Below are 27,386 nucleotides of genomic sequence, written 5' to 3' on the forward strand. Positions count from 1 at the left end.
CAAGATGAGAATCTGAAGTTAACAATACTACAGCTGAACAAAAATTTACCGTATATATTATTACAAATAGGAAATATAACAGTCTACAATATGATATCATAATATTTTCTTTCGTATGTATAAAACTAAGTTTTTGATATTCAACTGAAAACTATTTACGAACATACTTTTTGTTTGACATACGCCGAAGTGTTTTGTGTTAGTGGCCGTGCTAAAAATGTTGTGATCATAACAGTGAATATATAAATGTATTTCTACATATTTTTCCGAAATTACACTTTAGACGATACTTGAGGGCCAAGCAATAATGTCAGAATACGACCTACAGTTTCAAGCAGACCTAGAAAAGGCCCAGGCTCTTAGTTTAGAAAGTTTGGCATTGGAGCAATTTCGAAGGCAGAAGCAACTATCTAGTTCAGGTAACTGACGTAATATTGTTTACTCTACTAGATAAGATGATCCAAGGCCTTTTTCTTATGCTTTGTATGCTCCCATTGTATCATGATTATTATGAAAACAAGAATACATTTATCAATTTATTGTTCTCAAGTTTCGGTTGTTGTAAGTTATTTTCTTAATAGGATTGATATAAAAGTTACTTGGTCAAAGTATTTCTTTAAAATTAGCACAATATTAAATGTTTTCATGGCAAAACATACAGTTTATCTCATTACAATGGCAAGAAGACAAATTATATTGATATAATGTAAAAAATTGAGCACAATACAATTGATAACAAGGCTATCTTTCTGAAAGGAAATAAAGTTCATTAGCCTTACTTCAATTTGTATTCAGGAAGTAAGAGAGATTTGTTCTTTGTATTCTTTTAAATGATATAATTACATATACATTTGTAGGGCAAGCTTTTAGTTTTTAAAAATATACACATGATTTTTTTTAAAAAATATATGAAATTTTAAATTTTGAAATGATATTGTATAAAAAAAACATATAATTATAATATTGTTAGTGTTGTGTATAACTTTAATATTATAATATTAACAAGAGTTATTGACTATATTTACAAAAAATACTATTACTCACAATCAATAACATGTTAAATTAACAAAGCTATTTCAAAAGAGCAAAATATCTATGTTCATAATTAAACTATAATCTTAGGTATACTTGTAAACATATTTAATTATTAATTTGTAGTTGCTTTTAGAATTTAATTTTAATGTCTTATTTAATTCTATTACATATAGATAATGATATAGTTTTTATTTAACATAGATTAGGTAGTGATTAAGGGAGCGGGACCCTAATATTAACTACACTCCAACCTTTTGTCCAATTTTTGAAACATTCTGTATTGAATGGTAAAATTCAAACCCACACATACCCTCATTACCAGGCGGGAAATGTAATTTTCTCACTAAATAAAAATAGATAATTAAATTTAATAAAATATATAAACCATTGGCACTTAATCATTATTTACTTTATACTTTATACTATTTAGTCTACTTAAATCAATAATATTTTGAATATTTTTAAAATGTTTTAAAGTACTAGCTCTTCTAATAGAAATAATGTTAATTATGTGGGATTGTTAAACTAGATATTCTGTATGTTTTCTATTTAATAGTCCATAAAAGATGACACTAGCTTTGCTTACTTGTGAAGTGTCTTATTGTATATGCAATGTTAGAGGGGTTGATATCTGTTCAGGGGAATGTTTATGTTTGAATTATTATCATATCTTAAGTTCTGATAAGAAAAATTGCAACATTGTTTTTAAGTTCCCATAACATAGTGTACCAAATTATGTGGAGAATATATTAACAATACATCCTACCACATTTTAAAAAATGTGTATAATATACTTTCTGAAATATATTTATGTACATTTAAGTTCATATTTGTATAAAATGTCACAATATTATTTAGGTATATTGTGATTAGAATATGTTATCTGTTTAATATAATCTTGTAGATAATGCCCGCGATACGAGCAGTGCCAGTATACGTCGAAGAGAAGACACTGACGGACCACCGCCAGCTCTGCCGCCGCCACCAAGGAAACCTCCTCGACGCACTTCGAGTTCTGAAAGCTCTAGGTGAATATACTCTAAATTAAAATAAATCCATACATATTTAATAAATTTCCTAATGTCCAATTGTTAAAACTAATAAATGGTAGTGTAGTGGTAGATGGTTCAAGTTATGTTTATAAAATCGTATCGTACGTATTATAAAAATATGCAGATTTTTTGCGTTGAGTTAAATAAAATGTTTTTTCCATTTGTAATCTTATAATTGATGATTCGTCACTTTTTTTGATAAGCCATGATAAATATAAGCGACTATATAACCACTGGCCCAAATGGATTTATTTCGAAAGCACTTAATATACGCAATTGTTTTTTTTAATGTAGCATACATTTGAAGATAAATTGTTCTAAAATTTACAGGTCAACAGGAACCAGTCCAACAAGAAATACTAATAGTGAAGTAAACCTTATATCATTTACCAGCCCTACAAGTAAAACACCATCAAACGATTCTCATGCCTTCCTTAAAGAATACATTGATCAAATCAACAAGTATGTTTATAAAGTTTCATATAAAGTTTTTTTTTTATTAATCTTTATTTTCAAACTAAATGTGCCCCCTTTTTGTGGGCTTTCATCCCACTAGAAAGATTTTTTTTATAAGCTTCATAGGGAAACTTCGTAGTGTTAAAATACTCGGTGCTTAACTTTTCACTGAATTAGAAAGATGATTTATTGTTAATATTTTATTCTTTTTTACCAGACAGATATACGGTAAATCGTGGGATAGGTGTACTGTGTTAATATGAGCACTGTAGTCCTACTCTGTACCCTTTAGTTATATTACTATTGATATTTTTTACTTATTCATTTTGTATATTTTTCCAGATTGGGCCCACAGGCAGAAGAAACAGTAAACATAGATCAATCAACAATGAATAACCAATACAACCAAAGACCGGGATATCCATACAATGCCATGTATAACTATAACTATCCTCCACCCCCACCACCATATACAGGGATACCACCTTACCCAACTACCAACCCCTACGGAATGCCTGTCCCTAACCCTGTATCTAATTATGGATATTACAATCCCATGTCAGGTCAAGATCAAACATATGCAGTGAGCAGTCCACCTATGTATGCACCGTCTATACCATACACGCAAACTAGAATGGCATCACCTTCACCATATATGGGATATCCTCCACCTAACATGGCACCCCCTGCATACAATTACAATACTACTAATCTTATCACGAGACCAACAAGACCTATTTATCCACAATTAAATCAATTACCAACATATCCACCGCAAAGTAAAGTAACGCAAAATCGGAATTTGAACAATAATAATAATAGTAACAACAATGTTAGTATACAACCAGTTTTAAAGGAGCAACCTAGAGATAGTTTGGAAAGTAATACATCGAAATTTTCAGAGGTTAGTATTTTGTTATTTATATAATTACAATACTTACTTTAATAATTTCTAGGCTACTGCTAGTTTCAGTTATATCAATTTAGTTCTGCTTACATACATACTATTAAGCATCTTCACAGTACATCATAAACACATATGCCACGGTAGTGTATAGTAAAAAAAATATTGCCATTGTGATACAGTAGCATGGTGTCTGACTCTAAATGAGTCGGTTGGATTTCATATACAATTTCTCGTTGGGACAAGACCGCCATTGAACTCACAAACTTCTTTCTGCATGCCTTACTTTTAAGGGAAAACTGTGAAGGTGAGAGAAAATTTACTATATTGAAAGTCAAGGAACTTATGAAGGAGCCTCATTGTAGAAGTAGAAAAGAGATTCAGATCGATATAATAATTTTGATTTCCAGTTGAACGAGATAAACGACGCAATGGAAAGTCTACCCAAGTCGTTAAACCTGATTGACTTCGGCCACAAGTCCAACAGTGGGCAAGGTAGCGTAAGAGTCAGTGTGCTAGAAGCGTTTGATCCGCTACTAACTGAACAAAATCATTCTGGTGAGTGGTTTGTGTTTCATTATCATTCGGAAGATGATGGCAAATGTTTGAAATATAAATATTGTTAAAAAGATTATTCGACAATGTTTATGGATAGCTTTTTAAATTATTGCTATTTTAGATTGTAAACAAAGAATATTGTAAATACAATTTCTTGTATAGTGCATTTTCATATATAAAATAAAGATTAAATTTGCTTACAATTTGCCATCTTACTCAATGGATCTAAAATTTCATTTCATTTGTATACGTCATTGGACTGAAAATGTTTTAAATTTTTTCTTACATATTATAACGTGTTTAAAGTGTGTTTGTGTGGTTAATAATACTGCTAGAATTTCAAATGGGATGCATATATGTAAAAAATCATCTTCCTTTTGTGTTCATCATTTTAATAATTGTGCTTATGTGATGTCAACTTTATATATTACTTTGGTTATTATAACACTGAAATCAAACTACACAATACACAAAATCAACACAATCACTAACATCAGCCTCCTAGACTATTTTCATATAACATAAACATTTCCACTCACCCTCTAGACTATGCGGTAACGAGTGAGGGTTCCGGTTCGGTCTACGAAGAATACGATCCCCTGGACTTCTTGTATGGCGAAACGGAGTTACGAGATGCGCCAGTATACGCGGCTGTTAATAAGAGAGAGAGCGCGATGGTGCCGTCACCGCCGCCGAAGAATATACCAAGTGTGCCAGCGGTCGCTAAACGCACTAGTACGGTAAGTTTTGTTTGGTTCTTTTTTTTTGCTTTAAGCTAAATAAACAATATTTAATTGATTAATTTTCAGCTAAATGTAAATAAGACAAAATTTATAAAAGTTAATATTCATAAGTATTAAAGTTAATGATTATAATAAAAGAAAAAGATATATTAAATATTTTTTTTATCATTTTGGCCAAGTTTTTTGTAATGCAGGATAAAGAATAAAAAACCTGTTAACATCATTTTTTGTCCCAACTGAATGAATTTCATCACGATGGACAAAAAAATATATTTAGTTAAATGAAAATTTGGTTTTAAAATACAGAAATAGATCATATTATTAATAATATTGTTATATTAACTTGCTGCAATTTAATATAAATACTCTATTTAGTTAACAGTTTGAATTTGCATAATTTTTCATAAATCATAAATTAATGTTATTTACCAATTATTTAGTAAAAAGTCGCTTTATTGATATAATATATTGTGATATTTTATCCACAGAACAAATTATATGATTGCATAGTCCGAACACGCAATAAGAACTACGACAGTGAGCATAAAGCGTTTTTGAAAATGGTTCTCGATGTTAGAAGTGAGTATACTTTATACGATTTTTATAGACACTAAGTTTTTATTACAAAAAAAATATTTACATATCATTAACATATTCCAGAAAAATTTAAACATACAGACGAACAGTCCAACCCCGGCCACGTGATCGCGGCGCGCTCGGGCGGGAGGTACCCACCTAACACTAGCATTAAGATACTAGTCTACAACTCCCATACCGACGAGCCCATCACTTTCACTTCTGATGGTAAGCTGAATTTAAAACTATCGATATTATTTACAAATTACATGGTTCTTTAATTGTCGTTATTTTTTCAAATCTATTATAGCAGTATATAAAAGTAATACTTCGCAAAACAACCATTCAACTAAATATTTAGAACAGTAAATAAAACAAAGTACATGTTGGTATAATATAATGGTGTTTGTTACAGTGGAATCGACTGTGGAGCATGTGATCCTAACAGTAGTGTGTTCACTTGATGAAGATATCAGAGAAGACATGTCTGAATATATGTTGAGGGTAGCTTATTTAATTTAAATTCTTTTTCTGAATTTGCTTATTTTCTTCCATATTTAGCTATTCTAATTATTGTGTTACCACAGAAGAGAAGAACAATGTAGTAATTTGTCGTTACTCTATTACAATTCACATTCGTTGTAGAAATGTGATGAAAATATTAAATATGACTTATTACTTTGTAATGAAATATAATAATTTTATATAAATCAAAAATTACATTATAATTTATTTATAAAAAATATATACATATAAAGAAATAAATATTTTTTCTAGGTATGGGGAGCAAAAGAATATCTAACGCCAGGCAGTTCGCTCAGCGAATATGACTACATACGCGAATGTGTGCGGCTAGAGAAGGACGTACGGCTGTGTCTCAGTGAAGGCAAGGATTCGTCACTGGCGAGGACAGAACGAGACGACGCAAGGGACTCGCATCTCACTTTAGATGATTTTTTACCCACTCAAGGGTCCTTGCCGATGTTGTCGTTTGATAACTTGTCGATTTTACTTGGTAATTACATGTTTTATTAAGTTGAGTGCTCTTTAGTTATTAATGGATTGTTCCCCAAATCGAGGTGATGAATATTTTTGAATTATTTGTGTACCCTCATCCAGCCCCGATAAAGGGAGATGTTAAGTTTAAAGCACGCCCGCAATGTTTTAAAATAATCGTAAAAATTTTTGAGCGTAGGATTTATATGTTCTTATGCTTTTTTTTAATAGCAAGACTACGACTAAGAGTTGAAAACTGAAAAAAAATAATATTATTTTTGTTATGATCAATATATTTTTTTCTATATCTTTCTCGAATGTAGCGTACATAAAGCTATTATGAAAATAGACGTAGTGTCTAGTTTCAAATATCTTTTTGTGATAATTTTCAAATTTTTTATAATATTTATTGGCATAGCGTAGCGTAGTAAAGGAATATTCTTTGCTCTGGTAAAAGAAAAAAACTGAGCGGTATTGAGTTCAGTTACTCAGTATACTAACATAGTGTGAGAGAGTCTTTTAAAGATGTTATATGAAAGTGTATAACATTCTCCAGAGACGCTGGAGGGCGAGCTGTCACGCGCGGTGGGCGTGGTGGGCGCGGAGGGCGCGGTGTCGCCCAGCGCCGTGTTCCAGGCCGTCAAGGCCATCTGCGCGCTTGCCGGCGGCGTCGAGACGCTGCACGTTACGCACACGCTCAACGCCTTCGCGAAGGCCTGCACGGCACAGGTGTGTGCTTTTTTAACTAACTTCGAAAAAGAAGAGGTTGTCAATTCGAGAGTTTTTTGTATGTACGCAGTATGTATAAATTAAAAATGGTACTATAGAATATATCTTATTGTCTCAATGAGTGTTGCGGACAATACGCCTTGGTCTTCGTCGAAGAATGCATTTTAGTAATGCAATGTTTCGTATGAATAGTGTCATATAATAACACTAATTACAAATTTTAGGTGTCAGGCACGGTCCGCCCCGAGATCCAGTCGGACAACGGCGCGTACTGCGCGGTGTCGCTGCGGGCGGCGAGCGCGCGCGAATCGTTGGCGCAGCAGTGTGCGCGCGTGCGCGACGCCGTGCGCGCGCTGCTCGCGCTCTACACACGCGCGCGCCTGCTCGACTTCTGCATGGCCGAGGCGACCATTGTCGCCACCGACGTCAATAGTGAGTGCCCTTATTATTTATCATCATATAGACCTTTTAGGTTTGTATTATGTTGAGTTTATAAGGACAATGACTTATGTTGATGTGTGCAGAGACCTTAGTGTTGAGCCACAGGTTAGTATATTAGGTATAGTATGTGAACGATGACCGACAATAGGTGAAAAGAGTAGACGACCGTTTTAATTAGAAATCAAACAGTGAGTGAATAAAGGTTGAAAAGTAATGTAGTGTATATACTGTAAATGTGTTCACAATAATTTATATTGTTGTGTAGCAAACAATTTGAAATCTGTATAAACGCATATTTTCACTTGAGTGCCTAATAGATTTACTATAAGATATTTCAGACTATTTAACAGTTATTTTCTCGATAGTCTTAAAAAAAAATCGAGAAAACAAGTACTTCAAAAATATTTTAACATAATCGCATTTCCCCCATAGAGGCGATACCAGCCCCCACAATATCCGAGACAATGCTGTTCTGCATAGAAGCGGTGCACTGTCTCCCGCACTGCTGGACTCACGACGAGTACCTGTTCCACGCGCAAGTGTATTACGGGACGAGGCCGTTCAAACTGTTGCATCTCACGCATATATCCAAGATAGAATGTGGAGGCTTCTATCCGAGGATTATTTTTGATACCTGGTATGTGAAATGTTATAGTGTCGTAAAGATTGTCATTTAAGTAGAGTTTCGCTATATGCAGTGTTTTGTACAGGTGGAACCAAAAAACGGATGCTTAAATTACGTTATTATTCACAAAAGTTAATATTACTCTTCATTATTATTTTTCTTTCTTCCGATTTCTAAATTTCGAATTGCTTTACTTTACTTTACTTTACTTTACTTTCTTTTTTAAATACCAGCTTTGTTGAATAAAAATATAGTCGAGGTACTAAAATAGAAACCAATAGTGTTACCGACTGACTTCCTAGTATTTTATTTATATGGCAAAACAGTGTCACTGACACATTCTGCTGAACCTCTTCTTACACCTTAAAAACATCACAACCTTCTACAAGGCAACCATTTAAGTAACGGTTTACAAATCATATTACGTAACATAATATTTTATACGCTGGAGATGTATTAACTGTAAACAAAATTTCAACTTTCATTAATTTATAAATATTTGCTCCAGGTTAAATCTCGAAGATGTCCCAATTAATACTTTGCCACGCGAAGCTCGTCTCGTACTTACATTGTTCGGACGTACACAAAGAACGGAAGAGCAGCTCCAAGCGGAAGCTCAACAGAATAATAAAGAAGGGGAGGAAAATGGCGATGTACAATTCGAACAGGTTGAACTTGGCTGGACGGCGATACAATTGTTTGATTATGATGGGTATGACCATTTATAATACCTAATAGCATCATGTATTATTGAAATAATAATAGTGATAACGATTTTCTGCACTTATATTTGGTTTTATAAAAATTATACTATGTTTAGATTTTTGTTTTTCCTTATTTAATGTAACTTAAAAGCTATGAGTAAAAATTCAACAAAAAAAAATCACACAGAACAAATTCAAAAAATATATATTAATATTGATGTTCTATTTTTCCCACTCGTAAAGTGCAAAAATAACAACAAATTAAGTTTTACTTAGTTTTAACTATACAAAATTAATTAGAATGCTGGCATCGGGTCACTACGTGTTGCCGCTATGGCCGTCGTGCTGCGACCGCCGCATCGGACCCGCGCCGCACGCTCTACACACGCCGCCTCAGCCCTACCCACTTGTTAATATTGGTATGTAGTAATGGACAATAATGAATGGAGTAAAAATGAATGGAGTATGGACTTTTTAGCTTGATATCTTGATATCTTCTTTGTCTTGTTGTTCAAGGTCCCGTATATAGCAGAGAAGACAGGGTATCTTAATCGTGTTTTCTATTAAGCCACACAAACTTTGCTACCAAAGCACCATTCAATTTCCGAGACATTACGTAACTCAATTTCGTGTTTTGTCTTATCATACTGACGGAAATAAAAATAACTCATTCAGTAGTCTGAGAATTCAACCCACAACCGTCGCGTTTACATTTAAATAATACAATATGAATACTTTTATAATTACTTTTTTTTTCTCTACACTATGTATTGAAACTTGAAAATAATATTCTTTCTCAGAAATACCAATATACACTCGCACTGGGGTAAAATGGACTAATGGTGAAGAAAACAACCAAAAGTTACCTCCAGAAGGCTTACCCAAGTTCGATTCTTTAGATGGTCATACGCAGTCACAATTATTACATTTAGTAGAACAAGGAGCGTATCAAAGAATGCCTAACGAAGGACGAGAGGTAAGAGTTATTTAAACTTTTTTCAGCTTCACATTATAGTCCACAATATAGCAAGGTAAGCCAGAGGGAACCTAGTATTAAGTTACTCCGTTCCCCAGCTTACGCTCAATTATTAAAATATAGGTTCAAGGTTCTTTCTGACATAAAAAAAATATTATATTAATTAAAGTCATCATATTTTTTTGATTTGAAACTTCGATTTGAACACTGTAAAACTTTTGATAGGATGACGCCTTTCTTATTACGTAGCATATGTATTTATTTAAAATATTAGATTATATACTATAATATCCATATAATTAGGGTTCTTGCACATTCATAACAAATAAATAAATGTACCAAATAAAACAGATTCTATGGGAAAAACGACAATACCTAGTGGAGATACCTGGCGCACTACCACTAGTGCTTCTCGCGGCTACCACTTGGAGCGGAGAACAGCGAGAACTCTTAGTGTCTCTATTAGAGCGATGGGAGAGACCTTCGCCGTTAAATTCTATGCATTTGCTGTTGCCATGGTAAGTGGACTTGAATTTTGTTTTATTGTTCTATAATAAGAGGCCTTTGTGATACAGCGACGCAGTATCCGACTGAAATTCAGTCAGTCGTTCGATACGTCCTCGAAGGAATGACTCATTTTCATTTCTTCGCCCTGGGAAAGCAAAATTTTATTAATTTTATTTTTTTAACAAGATATGCTCAATTTTCACATTTAAACTAATCTTCGGCCACGAATCCAACGCTTAACCACTTTCTCATTTGTCTTTTGAGTTCTGTAATAATTGTTTTTTTTTAGAAGTTTTTTTAAGAATTACGTAGTATATTAAAATTACTTTAATTATTATTTTTTTAGTTTCCCAGACGCAGCGATACGCAAATTTGCGGCAGATTTGGCAAATGGGATGTCAGATGACGACATGATTCAAGTGTTACCTCAACTCACTCAAGCTCTAAGATATGAAACTTATGAAGCGAGTCCCTTAGCAGGTACGAATATTATATTTTTACAATTAATTATTTTTTCTTTTTCAGAATTTTTGTAATATTATAAATTGTAAAAAAAAGAAGTATTTTTTTGAGGGAACCTCGTGAATTAACACTTAACAAAATTATACGTATAATGCTGTGTAATCTATGCTGTTACAAAAAAAATCGCAGCATGTTCCACTATCTCAAAATAAAAAGAAATATAATGAGTACATGCGCGTAACGTAACGTAAAGTAATACAATCATATTAAAAATAATTCATTACAAGTCAGTGCAGCTTTCCCATTCTTATCGGGCTAGACTATTTCCGCACTATAATAGAAAAGGTGCTGCACCTCTTAAAAGCGAGAAATGAAGTGTCTTGACACTAGATTTTCGTCGTCTTTTCCAGTATATATATAAAAAAATAATAATTGTAAATACAGTGTACATTATGTTATTATTTTTTGTTAAATGCACTTTTTTGCTATTTTAGAGTTGCTGTTGACTCGAGCATTGTTAGCACCGGCGGTGGCGCACAAATTGTTTTGGCTTCTAGTCCACTCTCTTCCTAATGTGCCTCAGGTATTTTATTATCACCGTCTTTAATTTTTAAATTCTACTTTATATGTTTGGATTTTTATATAAAATATATTTGATACATTAGTAAAGTATATTTTTCTAACCTGTGGAACACGTTTTTTATATTTGTTTTATACTAACTGGCATTTACTTCCATACGAGTAACTTGATAGTGTTTTGTACTAATTTTATATGCCGATGTAAAAATATGATTATTCATTATTATAACATGTTTCAGGTTCCAAATCAAGAATTCCTAGGTATAAGTCTAGAAGAAAACCCAGGCGACAGTATAGAAGTAGACGCGTGTATGACGGCAACATGGCGTTATAGGCTCTTATTACGGGCACTTCTTGCCATTTGCGGAGAAAATCTTACTAAGACTCTGTTGAGACAACAGCTGTTGGTTAAGGTAGGTATTTATTGTAAATATAGAAGTATAGTTGTTTGTATAGAAAAGAGTAAAAAAATATATTCTATTTATTAACATAACTACAAAAATAGCATGTGCCTATGTTGTAGTACATTGTTTCATCTTCTTTGTTTCGAGATACAGTTCAATCTTGGTGGCAAAATTATAGCAGCATTGAACCGGACCAACTCTTCATCTCTATAGTATTACTATAGATAAAAATAATATTTTTTATTTCATAACATATCCAGACGGTAGCTGACGTAGCTATGTCAGTGAAGTGCGCAAAGGAGGCACTACGGCAACGTGCCTTGTATGTGGGTGGAGAGAAACTCTCTACTCTCCTACGTCAAGAAGCAGCTGCCCTGCCCTTCGCTCTGCATCGATATGTTCATGATATTGATATTAAGTGAGTTTTTATGAATTTAATAATTTTTTGTCATTTTAATGGACCAATTAATCAATATCTGTCTATTTTAGAAAGTAGGGAGGAAATATCCAACAATAACAACTGTAATAATCCCACATTATTATAAAATATATAGATATAATATTTTATAATATAATAACAATGTGAATGTGGTTCAATTGTTATTATATTAATTGTAAATATATTAATAATTTTCGATCAAAAATATATTATTGCTTAAAAGAGTTTTTTATATCATACATATGTAACTTAATTTCACATTTATTGTATAAATAATTTAAATACATTTTCAGATCCTGTTCATATTTCTCATCAAATACACTACCACTTAAAATAAACTTTATTGGCGTTGACAATGCGGTTATACCAGCTATGTTCAAAGTAAGAATAATAATATACACATATTTTTGACCTTTGTTTCGTAATATTTTATCACTTTCTGTGTGCGTAATACTTTAGAAAATATTCAAATAAAATTTAAAATACTTACTTTTTTGTGCAATAAAATGTTTGTTATCCATAATAATCAATTTTGATTTCGTAACTTAATGTTTTATATAATGTAGAAATTTTATTTAAATTATTTTCCTAGGTTGGTGACGACTTGAGACAAGATTCTTTAGTACTACAGGTGATTAAAATTATGGATAGTTTGTGGCTAAGAGCGGGTTTGGATTTGCGTATGGTAACATTCCAAGCCTTACCAACTAGTAGTAAACGAGGTAGGTCTATTTGTAAAATACATACTTTTGTCTACATGATAGTACGCTTAAGAATATTTTTTTCTATTTTTATTTTCCTATTTATCGTATTTGACTCGATTTTTCACAAATAATTACATAGCATTGTTATATTACATGACAAATTATTTAATTTTGAATATAAGCCTCGCGCTCTGTAAATTTGAACATATAACTTTTGAGTACATCCTGTATCCACTGAGCTAATAATGTCCACAATTACATAAACGAATTTAAAATTAATCTCAAATAAATAAGTTAAAAAAGCAAAAATAGTTAATCATTGATTTATTAATTACCTTCAGCATACATGTCTATATTCTTTACCTATTTTAAAACAAATTACAGGCATGATAGAAATAGTATCAGAAGCTGAAACCCTCAGGGCGATACAAACTGAATGGGGTCTTACAGGTTCCTTCAAAGATAAGCCCATAGCAGAATGGTTGGCGAAACACAATCCGTCTGAATTGGAATATCAGCGCGCTAGGGATAATTTTACTGGTCAGTGTGTTTTTTAGTTTCACCCTAAAGCTTTTTTTTGTAAGTGTAGAATGTAGTGTCAAGACTCTCTGTTCCCGTCATACCGTCTTATTTTCGAGGAATTACGTGTTGAGTGGGGAAACATAACGCTGCGCTTTGTCTTCTTGGCGATGCAAGGAAATAAAAATAATTCTTTCTTCCAAGTGGTAGTTAAACCAACAAGTGCCCCACCAAAATTTTTTTTAGAGTATAATATTTTTTTGTTAAATAAATTAAATTTATACATTGCGTTGGCGTTTTTATACTTTATTCTAATATTTATTAATGTTTCCTTATTTTAATATTTTCTTGTTTCGATTTTAGCTTCATGTGCGGGCTACAGTGTTGCGACGTATCTTCTTGGAATATGCGATAGGCACAATGATAATATCATGTTGAAGACCTCCGGACATCTCTTTCATATTGATTTTGGAAAGTTTTTGGGTGATGCACAGATGTTTGGAAATTTTAAAAGGTATTTATTATGCATTTTTTTAACTCTAAATAGTACTTAATATTCTGTGCGTTTTAAAGATGGTTGGGTTTTTTATTTATCATAGGAAAATATTTCTATGCTGTGTTATTTAGTAAATGACAATCGAAGGAATACATAAATAATCTCCTAACGCAGAAGCATAGGCATTACATGAAGAAATAACAAACAAATAAATGTAAATTTTGTATAGTGTGTTTTTTTGTATGAATTTTTCCACTATATGCGGCTATGACATATTTTAAACTATGGCGGCTGCCACCACTTACCTCTAGTTACTATTAAAATGATCTGTTGTCATCTAAATGAAAGTGTATATATAATATGTAACTTTTGTGGGCAGCAGAATGTCTAACTAGACTTCTAACTAACAGTGTGAAGCTGAAAAAAAACTTTTATTTTAGTAAATAAAGTATTAAACCATTATTTTTTTATTTACTTTTCCTTAGAGATCGAGCACCGTTCGTCCTGACTCACGACATGGTATACGTGATCAACGGTGGCGAGCGTCCCACGCAGCGCTTCCAGCACTTTGTTGAGCTGTGCTGTATGGCTTTCAACGTTGTGCGCGCACATCACGATCATATATTGGATTTGTTTGCTTTGGTATGTTGTTGTTTTTTTTTTATTATTGGGAATGGGATTTGCGATATAATACGGTGAGGTCGTGGCAGCTTTGAAGTTAGCTGAGAATGGCTGTGTAAATATATAAGCACTATTGTTTTGTTGTATGTTTTAAGCAACTTTTGTTTTGATATACAGTATCTATTGTCACGTAGATGCATTACAGTTGGTATTATGTGTATTACATGAATATTTCCAGCTTCCTTGTACGGTAGGAACAAACTTTTGTTAAGACCTAATATAACCACCACCGCCTAATTCTTTAGGCGTTGAGTATTAGTAGAAATATTTGTTGAAAAATTCATTTTGTATTATTCTGAAATGATAAAGTAAGTGTTTCGTTCCCCAGATGGCGATGTCAGGCGTGTCGGGCGTGTCGAGCGCGGCGGTCGCGTATGTGCGCGCGGCGCTGCTGCCCGCTTCCTCCAACGCGGAGGCTGCCGCCGCCTTCGCCAGGCTCATACACTCCTCGCTCAAGAGCAAGTGCGTATTACTTATTTTTAGTTAACATTATAGGTAGAGGGAACCTAGGAGCCTAGTGCATGGACACTGTTCCTTTCTTTCCGCTGGATTTTTTGCCTTGTTACCAGAGCGAGAAAATGAAAATGTTAAGTATTTCATGCCCCCAAGTAGACTCAACACTTGGTTCCCAGTTTCTACTTTGTTACGTGGGGATATATAGGTGTGTATATTCATATAGATGTTTTTGTACTATTGTAAAAAAAAATGTTATTAGAATACAATAATATTTATTTAAAATATCTTATGTAGGTTCACACCAATAAACTTTTTCCTGCATAATTTGGCGCAGTTAAGAGCGAGTGGAGACCAAAGTAGCAATACTTCCGAGTTGCTATCGTTCATGCCAAGGACTTACACGTGAGTATATAATCTGCTTAATTTTCATACCAAATATTATTTTTTACATGGTAGACAGAAAAAACTTATAAATTATTATTTTTAACAAATATTTCTCTCATAGAATGTGAAACCAAAATCATTTTGTTAGTACTCATTGAAGTGACGTTAAGTTCCGCCACTCAACACGCAATGACGCTAAAATTGATCGGTGTGTAGGAAACGAAGTAACCTTAACACTAGGTTCACGGCACAGTATGAAGGTAAAAATAAAAATATTTAATTTCGAATTCCACAGCATGGCGCAAGAAGGTAGATTAGTGCGAGTGGAATGTCTAAGTTACGAAAAACGTTACGACCCCGAAAAGCACTACGTATACGCACTCAAAGTATACAGGCAAGGACAAGCCACACCCTCAGTGTTGTATAGATCGTATAAACATTTTACTGAACTATATCAGAAGATCTGCTTACATTTCCCCTTGGCCAAAGTTCATAGGTAAGAATGGTTTATTTTTCTATGTACATAATGTGTTATAAAGTAGGAAGTAAATTGTAGTCTGAATAAAGTAATTAGATACTTGTGAGATTATTAGATTTTATAGGTTTCTTTGTATTGCCAAGTATAAAGAATATTTCTTTTTTAAAGATGATTATTATTTTGCAATTTGCAATTTTATATAAAATTAGTTTTTAATGCTCAGATATATTATATTTCCTTCTCACCCATTGTGAATGTCACACATCGATACTTTCATTTCCTTAACGTGTGACGTAATTTATAAACGGCACCTTAGTAACAAATAAATTGCAGCTTTTTTTTACTTTTTAAGTTTGATGAAGATAGATATTTTGATGGGTATTTAAACCATAGGTTACTATAAATATATCACTTATTTTAAAATAATTTATTATACATAATTATCTATACTAATATAATAAAGCGGAAGAGATTGTTTGTTTGTTTGTTTGAACGCTAAGATCTCTGGATCTACTGGTCCGATTTACTATGTGTTTGTTTTGTATGAAAGCTGCATTCTTCAGAAGTGCTATAGGCTATATAACATTATATTACACATATAAACTAATAAATTTAAATACTTTCTAATTTGACATGCAATTTATTCTGCCATGTTAATAACAACCGTCGTTGCTAAGCACCGGTTTGCAAAGTTTCTTTGTTGTTTTAAGAAAACGTCACCCAAAATGAACTTATATTTTGATATTCATCCTTATAAAAATAAATATCTATAATATTTAATAAATATTCTTATAGTTCAAGCAGGCGTAGCCGCGTCCGGGTCCACTAGTATAAACATAAAGTATAAAATATAAATATTTCATTATTACATATAATCAGTCAAAAAATACACAATACATAATTTTTAATATCATTATGCTTCACTGTTATCTTCTTTATTTGTGGTGTTGCCAACATTATAATTTAAATCCAAATGCGTTTGTTTCGACATACTTTTAGTTACTTTAGGTCTATTGATTTGCTGTCTGTGTTGAGATATTAAATCCCAACTGCCCGTATCGTCTGATTTAGCGAATCTAGTATTTCCTGTATCATCACTTCTGTTTGGTACGGTTTCCGGTGAAGCGTAAGGTGGTGGTCCGCTGCTTCTGCTTATAGAACTTTCTAGAGTATTTGTGGAATATGATTGCGTTTTTGGAGTTATATTGCTTTGACGATTTGAAGGTTCTGATGATACTGGATCCCTATTTGTTGGTACATTTGACTGGGTTGTAGGTTGTGGAGCAGTTCTCTTTTGGACATTTCTGTTTCTATCTGACGGTTGTTGTACGCTTTGGGCCTGTCTTTCTTGTTGCTTTCTTAATTTTTCCTCGTTTCTGTGTTGTTGAGCGGCTAATTTATCGCGTTTCCTCTGTTCCGCTAGTTGCTGCTTTTCTAAGTTCTTTTGTTCTGCTAAACGTTTCTTCTCTAAATTTCTTTGCTCTGTTAAACGTTTCTTTTCTACATTTTTTTGTTCAGCTAAGCGTCTCTTTTCTAAATTTTTCTGTTCTTTAATTTGGCTTTTTGTGAGTTGATTATTATTAACTTGTGAAATGTTAGGAGTGCTATTGCGCACGTTTATTGCTTCTGGTGCTGGATTTCTTAAATCGCTAGTACTTTTCGAAGGTCTTTCAAGTGGTTGTACACTTGAAGATTTTAATTTTATCATAGAAGGTGTGATTTTCTTTGGAGGATCTGGGTCCCTTAAACTCCCTAAAAGCGTCCAATATTGTAAATTACTATCGCCCTTATTTTATATCAATATGAAAAATATGTATTTATATATCAACATAAACGTTTTTTCTATTGATAGATTCAAAATAAAGTATTACCAAACATTTTAAAACACACAAATAAATAATACTTACCGCCAATAAATTCATTCTGATTAATCTTATATGCACCAGTAAGCGACACTCCTGGGAACTTATCAATGGTTTCAATGCCACTGTTTTTCCCTGAAGAAAGATTAAAGGATGCTCTGAATCCTTTAAATCTCAGCATTGTTAGGTATACCTAATCCTATAGGCTGCATGAAATTCCCTAAAACACAGTGCGAAATTATAAAAAAATACACAACAATATAGTTTATTACTATTAAAATAATTGATTAATTATTTCTTATCATTATTATTACTCAATACTTATATTTAGTCCCTTATAATAAGTATAGCCAAAATACATGCACATGTTACCCTTAACAAATGTTGTATATATATAGTGTATATTTATTACACTCACTTTATTCCAATCGGGTTTTGCCGGTTTATTTAGATTTTAACATATTTGTTTGCTTTCTGCACACAGTTTCTCTAACACTAAATCGACTACTTGCGGCAGTTGCGATTAGATAGCGCCAAGTATGAAAATAAATTGTAATCTTATCGACATTTTCAGCTAATCGTGATCCATGTATCGTCATCTATCGCATACACTATATGTGATACTTTAATTACATGTCGGGATTAATAGATTGTATATCAAAATTGACATAGTTCTATGAATAAGTTTATATCAGTTATATTATTAATTATTTTTTAATTATTTTATTTTTTATTTTTAAATAGTTTTATGAACATATAATTTATCAATATGAGATCATCTATAATACTTTAGTTTTTATAAAAAAAAAAAAATTTACTAATTTATAAATTAATAACCATTTTAAACAATCTTGCATTAAAGTAACTTGTAATTTGATTAATTTAATATTATTATTTGTAATGTGTCTTATTTATATACTTATGTCATTTTATTTTTATAAAAATGTCATTGAAAGCATCAAATTTAAAATTTTAACTAATTTATGTTTCAGTCTGCCTTCTGGTCTCCATGTGGGCAGATCTAACATACGACAAGTCGCCGAAAAGAGATTTAGTGATGTACAAGCATTCCTCACGTCGTTGTTTAGTTTAGCTGATGAGATAGCGCATTCTGATCTCGTCTATACATTCTTCCACCCATTGTTGAGAGACCAGCAAGATGTGGAGCCTCAGAGGTTAAAGAAAGGTAAATGAATGGTATAATTTTCTTTTATTAAGTGTTTAACACTTGTAGAATACGATTTTTGATGTAATAAAAAGAAAAAGTTTGTCGTATAAAAGTTTTATTTTGAAAAAAAAATCGCTTCTTTATATCTCATTATTTGAATTGTCTCATACCAGGTGAGTCTGTGGAGGCGGAGAGCAGCGGGTCGGGGTCGCTGAAGCTGTCGGTGCAGTACGCGAGCGGCGTGCTCTCCGTGCTCATTCTGCACGCGCAGTCGCTTGCCGTCACGCCGCAGGGCCTGCCGCCCAACCCCTACGTCAAGGTAAGTACCTGGAGATGGAGACCAGCGGGTAGGAAACGAACTTGAATGAACCGAGCTCTTTCTATGTACTGGGATATGCGATATAAATCAATTCTAATTTTATAATAACAATAATTCGACATTGTGAAAATGTTTTTTTTTATAATATACTTTCATTCATTATTCATAAACTTTGATTTTACAGGTGTACTTAGTCCCCGATCCAAGCAAAGAAACTAAACGAAAAACACGCGTACTAAAACGCAACTCCCACCCATCCTTCATGGAGATGCTCGAATATCGCTTACCGTTGGACGTGGTTAAGAACCGCAGCTTACAAGCTACAGTGTGGCATTATGATTCACTACAAGAGAATCAGTTCCTCGGTGGTGTTGTAATTCCGCTAGGTTCCCTAAATTTGAGACAGGAAACTGTTGCTTGGTATCCTTTAGAGTATATACCAAGGTAACTGTTGCTTTCTCGCTCTGCTATATGGAGCACGGATATATGACAATATGTCAAATGTATAGGGCCATCCAAAAATAACGTCACATATTAATTCGAAGTGTGACATTGTGGGACTAAGAGTGGAGAGCGTCTTAGATATTGTGACATCACATTTCAAAATATAATAAGCAAACAGTATACGGAACTGTTCTATTAATTTAGTAATTTGGGTGATTGCTTAAAATTTGATGTGAAATAGCAAAATATGTGACGTCACACTAGGTAGGGAATCTCACAGCTGTGACTTTGGTGTGACGTAGTTTATGGATGGTACCTAAAGCGCAAACTTAGACTGATATTGATGTCTAGATAGATAGATCTCCAAGGAATATTTAGTAAGCAGGAAATCGTAGCCAAAATATTTTGTATTTGTGTATTGCTTTATAATAGATATATTACATCATACTGTAGGTAAAATATTTTTTTTTATTATTTATAGTAATTCCAAATTTACCAAAGGTGAATTAAAAATGGAGTCTGAAAATTGATCTTGAGATAATGTCAATCATATCTTGGGATATATCTTAAAATCAAATGTTTTGTAGCACCAATTTTTGAAACACTTACGTGTAACCACTTTTTATATGAATATTTTAGATTTAGCTTTAATTGCTGGTCTTTTTTAACAGTAGTAACGTATATAAACTTAGATATTCAATATTTGGGACTAAAATAAACTTTTCAATGCTTTCTAGTGAAATGTACCTTAATATTATCACAATATAAACGACCATATCATTGTAATCATATTATTACTGTACTTCGATAATAATAAAAATTGCTTGCGTTTCAGTTGGTAACATTAATTTAACTAATATTTTTTAAAAAATGTTGTATATATAAAATAAACAAAATTAATGATCAATATTATAAATTCTAACTTATATGAATTATTTCCCAAATGCTTTTCTTTCAAAGTATATTTCCAGTACTTTTTACACTGTTTACCAAAATTAATAAAAAATACTCCTATTTATTAAAAGCATAAAAGATATATTTAATACATATGAAATCTAATCTACAATAATAATTACTTGAATGTTGGTCCTGTGACTTAATTACATACCTACCTACTTCACGATAGTATTCTACTATAAGTATATTAGCAGTATTCCTTTTAATTATTATATTATAAAATAATAGTAAATAATAATTTCTCTGCTCTTTATGTACATAAAGAGAGATAAAAATAATAAATAATTTTTATATTTTATAAACAACTGTAAAACGTCTAGCAGAATAAATTGTAGTAGTCATCTCAACTTGGAAGGTTTAATTCAAGTCTTAAAATTATTAGGCACAAATTATAAATTTTAATTATATATTAATTCTTCATATTATTTATTCTCATACTGTTATATAATTTATACTCCAGTCTTAACTTTTTTTTATTAAATATATATTCAACAGATTAGCTAAAAATTATAAATTTAGAGTGAAAAAGTTTAGATTTATTTAAATTCATTGTTAAAAATATATATATGTACTAAGTTACTATACATAATAATAATAATATATTAGTATGATCATATTATTTATATAACTTTTTCCTGCCTATAGTCTAATTATATTTCTTAAACAATTTCATATGCTACTTATAAAATTTGCAAACTATTCAATATGATGTTCCTAACAGACAATCAATTCTAATTTCTATCGTCTTTCAAATATAGATGATAAAAATTCAACTAATTTAGCAATTCTAAATTATATCTACTTATTTAGTTAGATTTTAAAATACAGTCTTATCAAAATTTTTCATCAAAACTGTATATCATTTAATAAATCTGTATTTATAGTTAAATCAGATAATCGAAAGGCATAATTTGTTTTTTGTTTCTAATTTAAATAAAAAGCTTATGTTAACAACTCCTTGAGCTTTTTCTGATGTACTTTTTTAGGTGGCAACTGTTATCTTATAAATAAAATTTTCTAGTAATTAAGTTATATATTAAAATTGGTCAATACAATTTTTTGTATACTTATGAAAATAAAATTAATCAACTGTAATTATTTGATTAAATTATTGTTTTCAAGTCACAATGCCCATTAAAATGTTAAATAAAGTACTATATATAAGCTTTAAATAATTTTATTGGAGTTATTTTAAAGTAACTCGTTCTTATTACAATATATAATGCAATTTTTGATAAATTGGCTTATTCTCACATTCCAAATTGTTTTCATTTTATTTTAACTTAATCTGATGAAAACTACTTTTAATTATAATCTGTGGTGCTTCATAGTTCGCTTCTTACGAATATTTATATTTAATATGCTTACATTTTTTGTTAAAACAATATAAAGAACAATATCATGAATTAATAATATATCATAGTATTAAACATAGTGTGAAAATTTAATGCGATTTAATAACTTATAAATTGTAATTCTGGACTATAATTATACAGATTTCATAAATAATAATATTTTTGTAAACATTTTTCATTTTTTGTAAACTTGCTTTGATTTTACCATTTGTATAATAGGATTAGGTAATATTATTTTCTTTGGCATTATTTTTAATTTTGTATACATTTTCAGATCTGAACTGAATATATTTTAAACAAATTCTGTAATAACTTACGCGTGTGTTACTTTCTTATTGTTTTATGAGTTAAATATATTTTTAGAAGTATTTATTGGACTTCTGTGTATCTTCTGTAATATTTAACGTGTGTTTAATGTTGGGTATGTGTTAAAAAATCGATTTAGCTCTAAATTTGAGATTATCAATTAAATACGTCTTATATAAGTTATTGGCCTAAGCAACATTATACTTATTTTTTTACTATTGTAATTATTTGTTTAATGTGCATATTTGTTCATTATAGACAATCTTTTCTATTATAAAACTACTTTAAAAAAATTACAAATAAATAATTTTCAAAACAATCACGTCAAAAAGACTAAATTATTGAATTTTCTAATACATATCCAACTTAAACATAATTTACAATAAATATATCGCTTTTTATACTTGGCATCTGCCATTTTTAACCTCAAGGCTTCCAGTATTTGCTCAAATTTAGTATTGAGCGTTACTTTTGCGTTAAACTTTTTGTAGCTCCTGTATATATGTAGTACATAGGTTTTGTACTGCGTGAAATATTTTACTGGAAACATAATAGGCGATTTGTTGTATGTTATTTGTATTGATGTTTAATAAATTTCTGCGATGTAAAATTGTTTTGTATTGATTTACACTTTTGTAATTGGTAGTATGTAAGTATTGATAGTATCGATGATTTTTTATAAAATTAAATCTTTTTATATTTAAAAAATACATTATGAAAAATAGAATAACGATCTTATTCTACAAACCGAATATATGTAGGCAAGATTATTCACTTAACTCATTGATGGCACACATGTGATATTCAAAGGTATCAGTAATACGAAATTTGAAATATTTCACGGGAAATCGTATAAATATTTCGATATTTTTTAGTTACAGACGCTAGGTCGATGGAAAATATCGAAAAATACGATATTATATGAGCATATATTAGAATGTCTTGTAATCATTAAATTGATCACTTCACTATACTTAATTTATCTAGGACAGAAAGTTTTATAGATCTCCTTACATATTTCTCTTTCAAAGACCTTCGGATCTGACGTTGCCCTTCGTGTCATGGCAAACAATCATAATACAAAAATATACTTGTATAATGTTAACGCTACATACAATTATACAATAATATCTTCGTCACCAGTTATTTTATACAAATAATGATTTACACCATGTTTCCTCGGCTTTAAACCATCTAAGCCCATGTAATAAGGCATGTTAGCTAACGTAGGTAAATAATAAATGCCAGTTCGAGTAAAATTTGTGTTCGGTCCAATAACATTGACTTGTGGATTCCCTTTAAAGCAATCCCCGTGTCTCGCTGAAGCCAGCGATGGGCATTGGACTGCTAAGAACTTTTGTGGTTCGTAATGTGATATTAACCAATATATGGCAGATCTGACGTGGCTGCAGAGCTGCAAGCAAGGGAGGAGGTGGTCGTACAACATCGCTGGTTGGAATTCACCTGAAAGACAATATATTAAATATCATTAACTGGATATTTCTCTTGCTTATTGTTCTCCAATATAGGTACTTTATTAATAAGTTTTGTGCAAGTTGTTTTATATAGTCTAGTTAAGCAGTGTTGTGTTCAAAGTTTTTTTTTGTTCATGCAGCATAGAACAAAACATATTCCTTGTATTGCTTTTCAGTATTATTTAGTATGTATTATATTTTTTGATTATGTTACAATGTTATATTTATTTAATATTTAATTACATATACCGAAGGAAATGTTGTTACCTCCATTTACGTAGAAATCGATATCTGCGACCGGGTCAGCTAATCCGAATCCATCAATGTTTGTATGAATGGCGTCCACTCTATGTGCCGCGTCGGAATTTAACCGTTCGGAACGGGGTAGTGTTCGGAAACATGGACCCGCTGGGTCTAGAGCTGGAAAATACGACATTTATAAAAAAAATGTAAAGGTACTTACATATAAATTTTTTGAAAAAGATGTCGGTAATTAAGTCTGTCACAGGCGAATTATTATTTATTACTTTTTTGCTAAAGCGGCGTCATATTTTGATTCTTACGTTATAATGAAGAGAAAGTATCAATCTCACTACTTTCGATTTTTACATAATTTTTAATTTCGATACCTATTTGGCAGTACCAGTTATGATAACTTGAATTATTACAATATCGACATTGCTTGTTGTGTTCGAAGTCAAAGGATCAAATTTCATTAATATGTGAAGATAAACAATTATTATTACACTATATTAATAATTTACCATTTGTATAATTTTACCGTTTTGCCTTGAACAAAATTTTTTTTAAACGGAAACTACTTCTAATGTACGAGCTCATTTCCTTGCGTTAATTTCAATTTACGTTCATGAATTATTTATAAATATGTGCGTATTATTATTATTATTATGCGCGTATATGTGTAAATATTTAGCTACCTGATAAATATATAAAATTATATTTTTTTGTTTTGACGCATCTCCCCCGTATAAAAGCCTTTTAACTTAATTTTATTTTTAAAACATAAATATTCTATTCTTTCGTTTAACTTATATCATATCTATAAAATATACTATAATAACTGTATAGAAGTGATACAGTTATTACCGTTTATTTTTATATACGAAGTGGTATCACTACGTTCTCTCCGCGTCTTATGACGTGTCATGCTATGATTTTATATTATAAAATATCATAAAAAAACCATAAAAAAACTTTATTCCATACATATTAATAAATTAACTAAATACTTCTAAATGCTTACCCGTGAGCCTCGATGGCTTCAGATGTGTTAATACACGATACCTGGTAGCTGCAAAATAAGCTATGTGCGCCCCCAGACTCCCCCCGAGGAGCTCTAGCTTATCGGGTTTTAGTCCTCTATATGTCAAGAGAGCTAAAAAGTCTCCCAGCATTATACCCAACGGCTTTGTAAGGCGAGCTGCTCTATAAAAAGTATTGCATATTTAAATTCCTCTATATAAATCTTTTGCAATCTTTAATTTAAACAAAATTCAAGGCATGTTGTCTTACATCATTCTCGTTTTTTTTTAATATCGAAATTTTGTATTTATAGGCAACGAATCTAAAAACTACTCGATGGAGTAAGTAGGGTACATTAATGTATATTTTGTAATATGTATAATTAAACAAACTATATCTAATTTACGATATTCAATCTCTTTAAATATTAATATTAGTTATTAATATATAATGATTCCATTTATCTGTCTCTACTCTCTTTATTGTACCTGGATATTAAAAGAAACCTATCACGTTCGAGTGGACTCTCCCATCCCATCGAGGATTCCATACGAATTTCAGAATAGTAGGTCAACGGGAACTATAGTTTATGAAAGTTGATTAACTTAAGTTTACGAGAAATGAACAGAAATTATAAATTTGTAATAGTTTTTATGTGTAATATAAATTTCTGTTTTTCAATAATTTTCTTTATTTGTAGTGCTAGTTCTCACTTCTCGCTAAACATAGTTGTACGAAGAGGTCTTCGGGAAATACCCTATACCCTAAACTAGAGATTACGCGGCAAATAAATTTGATAAACTTCATTAAATTTACGGATACATATCTAGTTCGTTTAATAAAAAATAAGTGTATATGCGATAGCATTATACACTTATTTTTTATTAAACGAACTAGATACAAATATAAGATTGTAATGATTTTTTCTTTGAAATATATATAAATTTTCACTTTTCTTTAATTTGTATTATAAGTTCTCACTTCATGCCAATTTCATAGCTGAGTAGGTCCACGTAACGTAGCCTATTGATTTTGATTATGCAGAGAAATTCGTACAAAATGCAGAAAACGATGCATAAATGCTCGTATCTTTTGACTGCGTTGAGTTAGAAGTTTGCATTTTCCTTTGCTTAACGGGACCGTAGACTTAAATATTTGATATCAATATCAGCTTCTTATCTCCACGTGATCTTGAGATAAATGGTCGTGACAGATGGACAGAGGAACAACTAAGGGATTCTTTTCTTTAAATCAAGGTACGGAACCCTAAAAACAAACTATTTTATTCAGATATTTTCATACATACATTGGGTAACTCCTGTGTAGTATAGGGTATATTTCCATAATTATCACATTATAATTGCGCTTCAAATACGGCATCGCTGTAGATCGGACTATAGGCGAAAACGACGCGTCCAAATATCCGCTTATAAACACCTAAAAAAGAAATTCAATCAATAAATTATTTTTTGTAGTAGGTACCTAGTAGTTATCTTTTTCATAATCGTAAGCTTACGGGCTTAAAGATTTTGTGAACACGGTAAACCTTAAAAAAATGCAGAAATAATATTGAAGCCTCATTTTTCTCTGCCCCAAGCGACCGTAGGCCAAAATTTTTGATATTAATTTCATTAAATCTACGCATTTTTTAATAATTAATAAAGTTGAGAAATTAACTGATAAGTACCCATACTATTACGATGATTACTTTTTTACTAAAGACTTTTATGAATACAATTACATATATCTTACCAAAGTTTTTCTTTTTCTAAAATTTAAATGCTTTGCTACACACGCTACACCACTATGGCTCAGCTTACATATTTTTTCTTCGGTGCCGAGCCAGCTGTCACTGGGTTTCAACGCCACTACAGTTAGCGAGTCCCTTGTTTTTTGCGATAAGGTTGTATTTTTGGTCATCCCGGGACCTAGGAAAATTAACATTTTCTTAATAAACAAAAAATCTTGGAATTTTGTTTTAAGAAAAATATTTTAATAAAATAACTTACATTCTGCCATCAGCCCTGCTGGATATCCAGTGTCTAGAGTCCCATAACTCAGTCTTCCCAAACAGAGCAAAACAATAAATATTTTCATGTTTAATTAAGATATTTAAATATAAAATAAATACTATACAAATGACCGCTAACCAAAAACACACGGCACTGACTGGTGGTGAAGTTTCCGAAACAGAAGGTCAGGTGAACAATTTTCTTAAGGCTACCTTCTTAACAGAAATTTAAGCGCTCGTCTTAATAGCTACGTTTGCACGCAACGTATAAACTGATAATTTGGTGATTTGCTCATTTATCCAATTAATTTGTTAGATTTCA

General features: G+C 31.4%; 4 protein-coding genes across 6 annotated transcripts in view; 2 read left to right on the top strand and 2 right to left on the bottom strand.

Moving 5' to 3' along the window:
• On the top strand, positions 1-22,925 carry Pi3K68D (phosphatidylinositol-4-phosphate 3-kinase catalytic subunit Pi3K68D). 2 transcript variants are annotated; one of them, XM_085200990.1, is made up of 32 exons: positions 1-419; positions 1,940-2,063; positions 2,418-2,549; positions 2,886-3,447; positions 3,858-4,005; positions 4,552-4,745; positions 5,237-5,327; positions 5,409-5,552; positions 5,740-5,828; positions 6,102-6,339; positions 6,877-7,049; positions 7,274-7,481; positions 7,923-8,127; positions 8,624-8,827; positions 9,120-9,238; positions 9,620-9,795; positions 10,147-10,313; positions 10,649-10,782; positions 11,259-11,347; positions 11,583-11,756; positions 12,008-12,165; positions 12,480-12,567; positions 12,779-12,908; positions 13,275-13,430; positions 13,773-13,923; positions 14,391-14,547; positions 14,915-15,048; positions 15,337-15,444; positions 15,722-15,922; positions 18,759-18,952; positions 19,108-19,253; positions 19,438-22,925. In XM_085200990.1, the coding sequence occupies exons 1-32, from the start codon at positions 308-310 to the stop codon at positions 19,699-19,701; spliced, it is 5,370 nt and encodes a 1,789-aa protein (XP_085057116.1). In that variant the 5' UTR covers positions 1-307; the 3' UTR covers positions 19,702-22,925. The 2 variants fall into 2 exon arrangements, with proteins under 2 accessions (XP_085057116.1, XP_085057117.1); XM_085200991.1 differs by having other exon boundaries at positions 3,858-3,942.
• On the bottom strand, positions 16,760-18,339 carry LOC146530144 (uncharacterized). 2 transcript variants are annotated; one of them, XM_085200997.1, is made up of 3 exons: positions 18,185-18,339; positions 17,812-17,986; positions 16,760-17,656 (listed from the first exon to the last, which is right to left on the bottom strand). In XM_085200997.1, exons 2-3 carry the CDS (start codon positions 17,945-17,947, stop codon positions 16,818-16,820), a joined length of 975 nt encoding a protein of 324 aa, XP_085057123.1. In that variant the 5' UTR covers positions 17,948-17,986; positions 18,185-18,339; the 3' UTR covers positions 16,760-16,817. The 2 variants fall into 2 exon arrangements, with proteins under 2 accessions (XP_085057123.1, XP_085057124.1); XM_085200998.1 differs by having other exon boundaries at positions 18,139-18,283.
• LOC146530145 (lipoprotein lipase-like) lies at positions 22,244-27,265 on the bottom strand. Its single transcript, XM_085200996.1, has 6 exons — positions 27,063-27,265; positions 26,806-26,981; positions 26,360-26,490; positions 25,055-25,236; positions 24,058-24,210; positions 22,244-23,779 (listed from the first exon to the last, which is right to left on the bottom strand). Exons 1-6 carry the CDS (start codon positions 27,148-27,150, stop codon positions 23,433-23,435), a joined length of 1,077 nt encoding a protein of 358 aa, XP_085057122.1. The 5' UTR covers positions 27,151-27,265; the 3' UTR covers positions 22,244-23,432.
• The window catches only part of Hgsnat (Heparan-alpha-glucosaminide N-acetyltransferase), a 21,655-nt gene continuing 20,520 nt past the window's right edge, over positions 26,252-27,386 (top strand). Inside the window, exon 1 of the mRNA XM_085200992.1 lies at positions 26,252-26,309. Within this exon, the coding sequence (XP_085057118.1) occupies positions 26,267-26,309 (43 nt within the window). The 5' untranslated portion in view covers positions 26,252-26,266. The remainder of the gene's footprint in view (positions 26,310-27,386) is intronic.

Source organism: Heliconius melpomene, chromosome 17 (genome assembly GCF_056956725.1).
Source record: "Heliconius melpomene rosina isolate 202511_hmr_F chromosome 17, ASM5695672v1, whole genome shotgun sequence".
Classification (NCBI taxonomy): Eukaryota; Metazoa; Arthropoda; class Insecta; order Lepidoptera; family Nymphalidae; genus Heliconius; species Heliconius melpomene.

Bases quoted from the DNA above. Each gene is read 5' to 3' on its own strand.
- Pi3K68D (XM_085200990.1), top strand. From the start codon at position 308: ATGTCAGAATACGACCTACAGTTTCAAGCAGACCTAGAAAAGGCCCAG. The intron at 7,050-7,273 runs GTGTGTGCTTTT...TACAAATTTTAG, and splicing joins CGAAGGCCTGCACGGCACAG to GTGTCAGGCACGGTCCGCCC. The intron at 12,909-13,274 runs GTAGGTCTATTT...AACAAATTACAG, and splicing joins ACCAACTAGTAGTAAACGAG to GCATGATAGAAATAGTATCA.
- LOC146530144 (XM_085200997.1), bottom strand. From the start codon at position 17,947: ATGCTGAGATTTAAAGGATTCAGAGCATCCTTTAATCTTTCTTCAGGG. The intron at 17,657-17,811 runs GTAAGTATTATT...GGACGCTTTTAG, and splicing joins TCAGAATGAATTTATTGGCG to GGAGTTTAAGGGACCCAGAT.
- LOC146530145 (XM_085200996.1), bottom strand. From the start codon at position 27,150: ATGAAAATATTTATTGTTTTGCTCTGTTTGGGAAGACTGAGTTATGGG. The intron at 26,491-26,805 runs GTAAGATATATG...TTTCTTTTTTAG, and splicing joins TTAGAAAAAGAAAAACTTTG to GTGTTTATAAGCGGATATTT. The intron at 23,780-24,057 runs GTAACAACATTT...ATTGTCTTTCAG, and splicing joins CGATTTCTACGTAAATGGAG to GTGAATTCCAACCAGCGATG.